The sequence below is a fragment of the Diadema antillarum genome, unplaced genomic scaffold (genome assembly GCF_040938485.1).
Source record: "Diadema antillarum isolate AM-2024a unplaced genomic scaffold, OU_Dant_1.0 seq00001659_RagTag, whole genome shotgun sequence".
NCBI classification, from domain to species: domain Eukaryota; kingdom Metazoa; phylum Echinodermata; class Echinoidea; order Diadematoida; family Diadematidae; genus Diadema; species Diadema antillarum.
The window spans coordinates 1,169,381-1,180,915 of record NW_027272359.1 but is presented as its reverse complement, the minus strand read 5'-3'; the positions used below and the strand labels follow the sequence as shown (position 1 = coordinate 1,180,915).

Here is an 11,535-nt window from a genome sequence, read left to right as displayed (position 1 = left end):
ATCTCGCGTTTTCTGTCTACTTTTTTTTGTTTGTTTCTGTAGCATTATCTGTAATCATTATAATTCGATCTATTTGGAAAAAACTAATATGAGTGCATTCATCCTGAACAAGAAGGGACTGCTGGTTTGTGAAGAATCTTTCAAGAATGAGAGACATTAATGAGAAACATTGACAACTGTATAGTATTTATTTATTTTATTTTTTTCCGTTGTATTGTGGCGATTCTGGGATTCGACGGACAAGCGCCATCTACCGCTGTCCTTTATGCAGTGCTTATTCAACGTGCGCTCTGTAAAGCACATACACATGGTACACACAATCGTGTACGTTTGTACGCATGCATGAACAGTGAGCAGTGCATGAACCGTACCGTGCCATTCAATTATGACGCAACACATGCAGACACACACTGAGCGAATGACGAAATAAGCGAAGGTTTCCTCGAGCCTAGGGATTTGCAACAAAAAACTTGGTGTTCTCTTTCTACCTTTCCTTTTCTCACATTACAATGCCTAGAGGAGGAAGAAGCCGAGGACGGTCATTCTCTCCAGTGAGGTAAGATGTCGTCTCCAGGAATTTTCTCCAGTTTCTCTACAGAGATTAATGAGACGTCTTCCCCGATCCTCCTCACTTTCGAGATGATTCGGCGAGCTTACTGAGGCCGAGCAGGCTAGCAGCAGACGGGCAGTCTACCGGGGAACTTACGTGTTGTCAGCCCCTCTATTGCAGCACTGTGCGCTGTTCGGCCGGGTCGGATTGTTAGAGTCATGGGAAAAATACGGATGAAATATACAAACTTCCACAAAATTATTTCTTTGATAACGTGCAATGTATCACAAGTTGCTCCCAAGTTGGAAGTTTTGACAAAGTACTTCAGAGTGGCTGATGAATTCATTTCATTTCTAGACGGTTGATCACAGTGCCAGTGGCTAGTTGTTTTCGTCAATCTGTAAATAAATTGTATTATAATGTAAATAGCACCAGTCTGCAAGAATCTTCAGTCTATTGAAGGAGGCAGACCTAATCAGAAGAAGAAGAAGAATTCATTCACAAAAAAGAGAAAAATAAATGGGGAGACTAAAATTTTACGTTTTGAAAACTATTGACTAAGTAAACGTGCCGTTATTATTCATCTAACGTTAGATCTGATCAGTAACACTAATTAGCAGTTTGGATATTTTCATGAATATCTCATGTAGACTCTAGAAACTAACGTTAGAGATACTTTTATTCAAAATACAGGGACAAGACCTACTCCACAACATATAATTTTCCCTCGGCAAATGCTCAGCAGGTGCTCATTCTCTCATTTGAATGTGTGAAGAGATGTCTTAGTTTAACACAGCTTGGACTGGTGGAGCAGCAGGCTACTTGAATTGTATCCCACAGATGGATTTTGTGTGGGAAAATGTCCTTAAATTGTAATTGTAGATATCTGTGTTTGTGATGAGGAATTTTATGTGGGTACGTGCCTTGGATTATTAAGGGTTGTGCGTCTGTTAATAAAGGGAACAGGTTTGATACATTTTTTTTTTTTTTGACGTTGTTTCATTCCCTCAGCTTAAATTTACGTTTAGGAGGTTCAGATCTTGATGAACAAATTGTAGGAGTGGATATTTTCATGCGAGTAATTCTCATGCTCGGCTGGTAAGATGAGTTTCTAGTGTTCTTAATTCCATAGAAACAACTGCAATATAGCAAGCAAAAATATTTGCAAGCTCGTATTTTTGCGCCAGTTTCTGATTATGCGAAATGTGCAAAAATTTTCACTTTTACAGTAAATCCCTTCTGTGTATGAAACTTCCTGTAAGTGTAGTCCTTACACTACAGCATAGGCTAGGTCTTTTTTTAATGCAATGTCCAGTTTTAGTGTACTGGTCAAGAGACAGAATGACCGATGAAATGGATCTCTCTCTCTCTCTCATTCTCTACATACACAAGGTCCGCTCCTCCCAGGACAGTAGCACAGCCAGCTCCTGTGCCCCAGAGAGCTCCTGTACGAGCCCAGCAGCCAGCCATGGGTGTGGGTCAGCCAAGGCAGCCAGGGCTACTGGGCCAGATGGCAGCCACAGCTGGAGGTGTAGCAATTGGGTCAGCTGTGGTAAGAGCTTTACAACCTCCTCCTCCTCCTCATCCTCCTCCTCCTCCTCCTCCTCCTCCTCCTCCTCCTCCTTCTCCTCATCCTCCTCCTCCTCTTCATCCTCATCATCATCCTCCTCCTCCTCCTCCTCCTCCTTGTCCTCCTCCTCCTCTTCTTCTTCCTTCTCCTACTGTGCAGAAACATCGTAGGAGAGCCCTGACACGTAATTAACCCCCTCAGTACTGCTACTACAAAATATGATTGACATTGTGTCCAGTATGACTGTCAATGGCACTGGCAGTGTTTACTTTTCATATGCCACATTTGCACGTACGACTCAGTTGACAGCATGCCAAATTAGCAGTTTGCTCAAACAGACTCAAGCCTGTCCAAGCTGTTAGATAATTAGGCAAATGCCACAGTGCGATAAATACGATAAAGCCAAAGGTGTCACTTGCAATTCCATTCCTTTCACTTGTAGCATTATGTGGTGATTTGATATCAAGCAATGTTAACTCTTAGATCTACAAGTAAATTTTGTGTTTCTGTCTCTGTTTTGTGTGCAATTTTTGTGCCTGGACAATAACATACATGATAGCTACTGGTCAATGGAAAGAAAAATTATCATAACTTTGTCATAAAATTTACATCAAAGCAAGCTTGGCATTTTCTCTACAACTTTGCTCATTACATGTCTAGCGTAACAAAAATCTATACAAAAGTTACATAGATTTGAAAAACAAAATGTTTTCCCAAGCTTGCCAAAGTTGCCTTCTCAGAGTAATTTGACACACCTGTCAGGGGGTTTATGTCGTGGTGCATTAAGAGTTAAAGGGATCGTATAGTTTTGGTTGAGACCTAATTTCAGGTTTCTAACATATTTTGGTGAGAAAATGAGAAACCTCTTCTGAAATATGAAAGAGCATGTAATTCCATGAGGAATTCAAGGTTTGTTTGATGAAAATTGGTTTTGAAATGGCTGAGATATACTTCCAAAACAGAGCAATTCCGATAAAGTGTAGGACCCACCTTTTATTGTGATCACTTTGTTGTTGTTTTTTGTTTTGTTTTTGGATGTTTCAGTCATTCCAACCGGATTTTCATCTAATAAACTTTGAATTCCTCATAAAATGGTAGGTATGCTCTGTTCTATTTCATAAGTGTTTTCTTGGTACATGTATCTCGCAAAAAGTTAAAAGCCCAATTCTCATCTCCACCAATACTGTACTATCCCTTTAAATATGCTATGGCAGTTATATTACTGGTGGGACTCTTGACTTCTCAATCCATGATCCACTGATCTCATCATTTTTTTCCATACAATTGCAGGGATAATCTTGAAAAAAACACATACAGCTTGTTACATGAAGAAATGAAGCATGTTCATTACAAAAGCCATTCCACCGAAGGACAATTATACGAAATTTGAACCTACAATTGTAGTTTCACTAATTATGTATACCTATTCAGAAAACTTGGCATTGTCAAATTGTATGCTTCATGTTGACCTGTCTTTTGTACTCTTTCATAGTACACTGTATATGTGTGCACATTATACATTATATATGATGTACATGTATGTAATGTGGTCCTGGTAGTGGAAGGTGTTGTATATTTCATGTTTGTTAGTTTGTTTTTAATTTTTCACTGTGTAAGCATGTTGCATCTTGTTTTTTTCTAGGGTCATGCAGTTGGCCATGCCATGACCGGAGGTGGAGGTCACCAACCGGACGTCACGTATCAGGAGCAGCCCCAGCAGCAGCAGCAACAGCAAAATCCTTGCCAGTATGAGCTGGAGCGGTTCATGCAGTGTGCAGACACCCAGAGCGACCTCGGTTTATGTGACGCCTTCAACATGGTCCTCAAGGACTGTAAGAGGGCAAATGGTAAGGACGCATGGACCAGTGGCAAACAGTAGACACATGCACACTGTGTAGTCCCTACAGTGGACTCCCATTATAACAAAGTCCTCGGGACTGGCAATTTTCTTTCGTTTTATTGAAAATTTTTCATAACCGAACAAATAAACGATGAAAATATACATAGAGTGGGTAATGTTGCGGCCTGAATTTTTACTTCATTGTAACCAGAATTTCGTTATGACCGTGTTCGTTATAATGGGAGTGCACTGTATACTGTGGGTTTGTTTGTAACCATGGCAAACTTCATCCGCGACTTGTAGTGAGAGAGCTCGCGCACTTGTAGCAAGAGTTCACACACTTAGCAAGTGTTCTCTTCTCAGCAAGGTTCGCCTAACAGATGAGACAAAACTTGGTGTATCATTGCACGGTCATGCAGTAGCCTGTGGGAAATTAATACACTATCCTATGTGTGTTGAATATTGAATGTGCTCTGATTTACCTTTTTCTCATGAATACTTATGTTCCTCGTGATTTGAAATAAAGTCATCATGCTCCCAAGATCATGGCAAATTTTCAAATTCAAAAAGTATTGTGTCCTCTCATTACATACAAGACAGTCCCAGGCACTCGTATCAAGGTTGGAAATTCATCGCATACATTGTCCCACAAGTTTTAAAATCAGTAATGATTTCGCCAATTCTAAGAATGAACAGGCTATATTGTTTCCCCTTCTGATACGTTTACTCTGCTTCAGTTTCAATCATAGACGTTCTTTGTAATACATCGTTATGTTTATCAAACATATCTTCCTATTTTTTATGTTCTTCCGTTTTTATAGGTCTGGCGTAGCACTCATGTGAAGAGGTTCCGCCCTTTCACTGAAGAATCAACCTGCTTCTCATCAGGAGCCTTGCCCACCATTTTGTCCGATGCCTCCGCATCAAAACTGAAACCACGAAACAAGAACTACGAAACCTATTATGGATTGTTATTGTTTTGTCGAATACATGTATGCATAGGTATTCATGTGACAATCATCTGTCACCACAAGGTCTTGATGACCTATTCTTTCATATTCACTATAAGGCAGCCAACCTGACTACAGATTAAAATTGGAAGAAGAAGAAGGGAAAAACACACACTCAGGCACAGACAAATTAGGATAATTGCCTTACGAAAGGCTTTCAAGTTTTCTGATCACTTTTGAAACCAATTTTTAATGTTTACATAGTTTTAGCAGAAGCAATTGGACATTCTTCACCATGCCATCCCTTCGTGTGGTTTGTTTTGCAAGTATTATGAAATGCTGATTGTGTTTTAATCTATGTCAGAACAGAGAACTGTTCTATCATAGACATGTATGTCATATATGAATATGAAGTGTATGTTTGAAATTACATATATTAAATTATGCATATGAAAGTATTTTGGTGAACCCGTTCTGTGGAAGCGCTGTTCATTTTCGCTTGTATGATACTGCAGATGTATGCGAGATAGTGACTCAGTGGAAACATCATAAAATGCCATTTAGAGACGAGAAAGAAAAAGAGAGGAAAGAGAGAGAGAAAGAAGAAAGGAAGGATGGTTGTGAGTTAACTTTGTGGACTCGGATGATATTTAAACCGTCTACGGACACAAGCAGCGAACCCTTTATCCATCAGACTGGAGACCCTGGGAGTATTTTGCCACAGAAGATCTTTACATCATTACTGGCACCTCTTAAACAATTCTCTGCATACAAGTATGCTATCTCGGAACAACCTCGAACAACTGTTTAAATTCATAAAATTCGCTAAAAACCCGAGAGAAGTTTTGAGGGATATAGAACTTCAAAGTTCTGAAAAACCATACAGTATTATATGTTCTCAAGTAGCCACTGTATTATGCAGGAAGTTTGACCCATACATTCACAGCTTTCATGATCACTACATACCCAATGGAAATCTTTTTAAAATCACTAGTGACATGTGAGAAACGCAAAATACAGTGTATGGGACCAAGAGCACTCCTAGTAGAAAGTCATGTTTGCTTGAAGCAGAACCCTATCATGATGCAGCAGTGTAGTGTCAATGGAAACAGAAAACGGGCGGATCTAAAAATTCTGTAGGGAGGGGGGGGGGGTTTAAAAAAAATTCTGGTGCCATTTCTGGGTTACATCAGCTGCCGAGCAAAACAAAAAAAGGCTCCTGTGCAATTTTTTTTTTTTTGGTTTCTTCTCTCTACTTCCAGGTTTCATCGCCTGACAAGCAACAAAGAAAAATTCTGGTGCCACTACAATAGAAAACTAGAAATATCACTTAAGGTGATTAATACCCCCGCCCCGTGACGACAGTCTTACCCAAGGAATGATCTTTCCTTGATCTTCTGCCATTTAAATGCCGTTACCATGGCAACGCAGCTTCCGACACGTCCGAAAAATATGTCTTGCACATCTTCCCACCAAGACTATTGTGTGTGCCACATTTCATAAGCTTTTGTCAAAAACTGAGGAAGTAGTTCAATCCACAAGATCTTTCCTTGATCTTCCACCATTAATATGCCGTTACCATGGCAACGCAGCTTCCGACACGTCCAAAAAATATGTCTTGCACATCTTCCCACCAAGACCAATGTGTGTGCCACATTTCATGAGCTTCAGTCGAATACAGAGGAAGTAGTTCAATCCGCAAGATCTTTCCTTGATCTTCTGCCATTTATATGCCATTACCATGGCAACGCAGCTTCCGACACGTCCGAAAAATATGTCTTCCACATCTTCCCACCAAGATCAAGGTGTGTGCCACATTTCATACGCTTTGGTCAAAAAACTGAGGAAGTAGTTAAATCCGCGAGATCTTTCCTTGATCTTCTGCCATTAATATGCCGTTACCATGGCAACGTACTTTCGGGTACTGTCAAAAAATGCGTCTTGCACATCTACAACCAAAGGCACACATCTGTACCAAGTTTCATGGAAATTGGGCAAAAACTGAGGAAGTAGTTTGCAACACAAAATTTTCCATCATTTTGGCTCATAATATGTGAGCTGTTACCATGGCAACATACTTTTTGTCACTGTCAAGAAATGTGTCATGCTGACCTATATCCTAAGACAAACATTCAATATGAATTCCATGAGAATTGGAAGAACACTGATGAAGCAGTTTTGCCATGAAGCATTTTGCCCTCTATTTTACCAATAACATGCCGTTACCATGGCAACGCACTTTTTGCCACTGCGGAAATATGTGTCTTGCACAGATTTGCAGACGGACCGACCGCCCGACCGACCGCCCGACCGTCCGCTGATTCCTATATACCCCCTTCAAACTTCGTTTGGCGGGGGTATAATTAAAGGGGGACGCATGCATCCCCTGTTCATTTTTTTTCTTTTTACAGTTCATGTATTTCTATTTTTTTGATGAATATGAAATGGGGGCATACACCCTTTGGATCTGCCAATGGAAAAATAATCATTTATTCCACCAGTGTGCTTAAGTCCATATTTCAGCATACACATTTAGCTCAAAATGTGCATCAAACAAATGAACACTGCACAAACATCAACAAGTACAATAGACCAGTTTGTAATTCCACTTTGCGCAAGAGCAGAAAAAGGTCACTTGTACCAACAGGCATTTTTGTTTGTAAATTCACTGAGATAAGCATCTGTGATGCGATGATTATTGATGTGATCCTTATCTACAGTGTATATGTGCTTGCCAGCTCATCCACTTGACAGCAAGAATGATATTTTGCAATAAAGGAAATGGGCTGTTATTGCATTCAATACAAAACAATGAAATGGATGCCTGCTAAATTGTCAACTGATCACCTGATCTAAATGCAAGTTCATTCTCTGTTTGAACATGAATTCCATAAATTGTTACGTCGGGCAGGCTTATGCATTATGCCGCTTTGAAAACGAGTGAAGTGCCCAACCAACTGAGAAAAATGAAAGGTCATTTGTACCAATGTGTACATGAGCTAATTACGAACTGGCTTATTAGAATGAAACCTTTTTATTGCCTCAAAGATAATTCCCAGGAAGCAGATTCCCATTTTGCAAAGACTGAACTAACTCTGCCTCACGATCACGCGGCCCGGGTTCGAACCCGAGTCTGGACTGAGCAATGTTGTGTGTAAGCATACCGTCCCCTCTAGCAAGAGGCAAAACACTCTGTCCCTCGGATAGGACATAAAATGGAGGTCCCGTGTATGAGAGAGTAATTTATAACAACTCATGCACGTAAAAGATCCCGCTTCATTCATTCATCGTAAAGAGCAGGGTGTTTAACCCGGTGAAGTGGTCCCACCTCAAATCCAACTGGACCCCATGGAAGACCAGCTTAACATAGCTGAATATGGGCTATCCAGCCATCTTTTCAGATGGAAAATGAACAAACAATTAATGTTTATGTACATCTACTCAATGACACTACATGGCAAAATGTCGCATTATAAGAAAGGTAATAATGGTACTTTGTATTTTATCACTTTGCCTCATACATCAGGGACACCACATGCTCCAACAGAGAGAAAGGAAAACACAAAAATATACTTCTTCAAACATACCAAAAAAAAAAAGAACTACATGTATAAGGTTTTGGAGGATTTTTGGGCAGTACATGGTGATAGTTCATCCGAAAATCAGTCATGAAGGCATGCCCTAATACAGTGCACTCCCGCTATAACAAACACAAATGAAATTTAGGATACAACAAAGGAAAATTCAGAGCACAAAATTTTCATCTAGATATCTCCATACACTTTATTTGTTCAAATATAACAAAATTTCAACATAACAAAAGAAAGCTGCTGGTTCTGACCAGAACTTTGCTTTACGTGTAATTGGAGTAGCCAGTAGTTCATATTCTCTGTGCTACTCCATTTAACCTATTGCTCATTAAAACCACATTATTAACCATGTACAGTACTCTCCGCGTAATCGGGTATCGCTTTTAAATGGGTACTCCGTTTAATTGGGTCGCCTAGTAATGTCAGAGTCAGTTCCAATGCACATTAATATAACCTGATAATCGGGTTGCCTCTCCGCATAAAAGGGTAAATAATTTTCTTCTAATCTAATTTCTACCCACATTTTATCGCAGATATAACACTTTAAGAAATCATGCATGTCAAATTTTCCACGGCAAATCGCATTCTCTGCTTAATTTGCAAAGAAGACCGATCATTTGGGGAGTGATTGAACAAGTCATGAAAACACATGTACCCGTACCGACTTGCCACACGAAAACGAACATTACAAATGTAGCTGGCACTCACAATTACATAGACAGACAGGAGTTGAACACACTTGCGCTCCTCCCTTGCTCCGCAACAACATTCACAATACAAGAAGTTTGCAACGAAAGTTAGGCCATGCACCAGCTCCATAATTTTGATTTTTCCCGAAGTCACTTCTCGAAAAGTAACCTGACGTTCTACGTGACTATAGTGCACGCAAAGAGACGTGGTCATTTCAGAAAACGCCTGCGTGTTAGCGAGGAGTCTATAGTGAAACGACAAAGTTTTCTGAAGACATATTTGTCCATAAAAAGAGTGTCAATTATTGCTCGTGACTGAGCAAGTGTAAGGTATGTATAATGTGCCGTGCAAGCACGCATGTTATAAGCATACAGTGGAGGTGTTTGGTGCAGTGTACAATGCATGACGTGTTCATCTGTTAATCGGGTACTCCGCTTAATCGGGTAAGAATCGCTCTGCCCGAGCCTACCCGATTATGCAGAGAGCACTGTACTAACTCTGGGGAGAATTCAAACATTATATAGAAAATACAGTATGCATCAACTTTAGAGTAGATGAAAGAGCTCCCATTGGGTGGATGGGTGAATTCACATCATCTACCAATACCAGAGGCCACATGAAGTAGAAAATTATCCGGAATAATGTATCCCAGCAGAAGAAACACAGCAAGGTTATTGTCAGTATTATCCAAAATAATGTTAATCAATGGAATGCTTCTTGTCATTTGCATACTGACCAAATCTGAGAACACACCAGATGATGGTTAACCAGTAACAGGGCTTAAGACATCTCGATACACACTCTAAGTTCTTTCAACACATTAGTCCGGGTTTCATTTTACAGACACTGTACATGTATGAACTGTTACACAAACTTTAAAAATCCTGTTTGACAGCTGTGAGAAAATGATGATTTATGCTGATTTATATTTACTTCATAGGCGTGAGTCGAGAGTTTGTTAAGACTTTGTCGCTAGAGGGCAGCATATTTATTTTGCCTTTCCACTTCGACGCCGTTTTGGTGTGGTCGAAATTGACAGTTTGGTGGAAAATCAAGAAAATATTTTGAATAAGCCCAAAGTTGTATTTAGATGAGTTGATTTGAAACTAGAAATATCACTGAAGGTGATTAATACCCCCGCCCCGTGACGACAGTCTTACCCAAGGAATGATCTTTCCTTGATCTTCTGCCATGTAAATGCCGTTACCATGGCAACGCAGCTTCCGACACATCCGAAAAATATGTCTTGCACATCTTCCCACCAAGACTATTGTGTGTGCCACATTTCATAAGCTTTTGTCAAAAACTGAGGAAGTAGTTCAATCCACAAGATCTTTCCTTGATCTTCCGCCATTAATATGCCGTTACCATGGCAACGCAGCTTCCGACACGTCCAAAGAATGTCTTGCACATCTTCCCACCAAGACCAATGTGTGTGCCACATTTCATGAGCTTCAGTCGAATACAGAGGAAGAAGTTCAATCCGCAAGATCTTTCCTTGATCTTCTGCCATTTATATGCCGTTACCATGGCAACGCAGCTTCCCACACGTCCGAAAAATATGTCTTCCACATCTTCCCACCAAGATCAAGGTGTGTGCCACATTTCATAAGCTTTGGTCAAAAAACTGAGGAAAATCCGCAAGATCTTTCCTTGATCTTCTGCCATTAATATGCCGTTACCATGGCAACGTACTTTCGGGTACTGTCAAAAAATGCATCTTGCACATCTACAACCAAAGGCACACATCTGTACCAAGTTTCATGGAAATTGGGCAAAAACTGAGGAAGTAGTTTGCAACACAAAATTTTCCATCATTTTGGCTCATAATATGTGAGCTGTTACCATGGCAACATACTTTTTGTCACTGTCAAGAAATGTGTCATGCTGACCTATTGACCGATTCTGTGACGCGCTATGTGTATTTTTAGCATAGGCGCAGCCATAGTGGGTGTATCAGCAGACCCCCCCTCCGCACTCCCCCACCCCTCTCCCTACATTAGCACGCGCGCAGAATGAAAAACTGCTTTAGCCAATGGGCGTCTCGTACTGAGTGCGCGAATGCTTGCTTAGTGCGCGAACCTTTGTTACAAGTGCGTGATAAACATGTTGCCCCGGGGTGGGGGAGAGCAGGGGGGGTCGCTAATACACCCACTATGGCTGCGCCCTGTGCCGTAAAATGTCTGCTGCCCTCAACGAACCCGAATCGGTCAATATCCTAAGACAAACATTCAATATGAATTCCATGAGAATTGGAAGAACACTGATGAAGCAGTTTTGCCATGAAGCATTTTGCCCTATATTTTACCAATAACATGCCGTTACCATGGCAACGCACTTTTTGC

The 11,535-nt window shown here is 40.5% G+C and overlaps 1 protein-coding gene across 1 annotated transcript; it reads left to right on the top strand.

The window, feature by feature from the left end:
* Positions 1-401: 401 nt before the first annotated feature.
* Positions 402-5,368, top strand: LOC139711420 (coiled-coil-helix-coiled-coil-helix domain-containing protein 2-like). The gene is made up of 4 exons (XM_071623303.1): positions 402-556; positions 1,943-2,102; positions 3,763-3,967; positions 4,782-5,368. Exons 1-4 carry the CDS (start codon positions 510-512, stop codon positions 4,790-4,792), a joined length of 423 nt encoding a protein of 140 aa, XP_071479404.1. The 5' UTR covers positions 402-509; the 3' UTR covers positions 4,793-5,368.
* Positions 5,369-11,535: the final 6,167 nt, after the last annotated feature.

Bases quoted from the DNA above. Each gene is read 5' to 3' on its own strand.
- LOC139711420 (XM_071623303.1), top strand. From the start codon at position 510: ATGCCTAGAGGAGGAAGAAGCCGAGGACGGTCATTCTCTCCAGTGAG. The intron at 557-1,942 runs GTAAGATGTCGT...TACATACACAAG, and splicing joins CGGTCATTCTCTCCAGTGAG to GTCCGCTCCTCCCAGGACAG. The intron at 2,103-3,762 runs GTAAGAGCTTTA...GTTTTTTTCTAG, and splicing joins TAGCAATTGGGTCAGCTGTG to GGTCATGCAGTTGGCCATGC.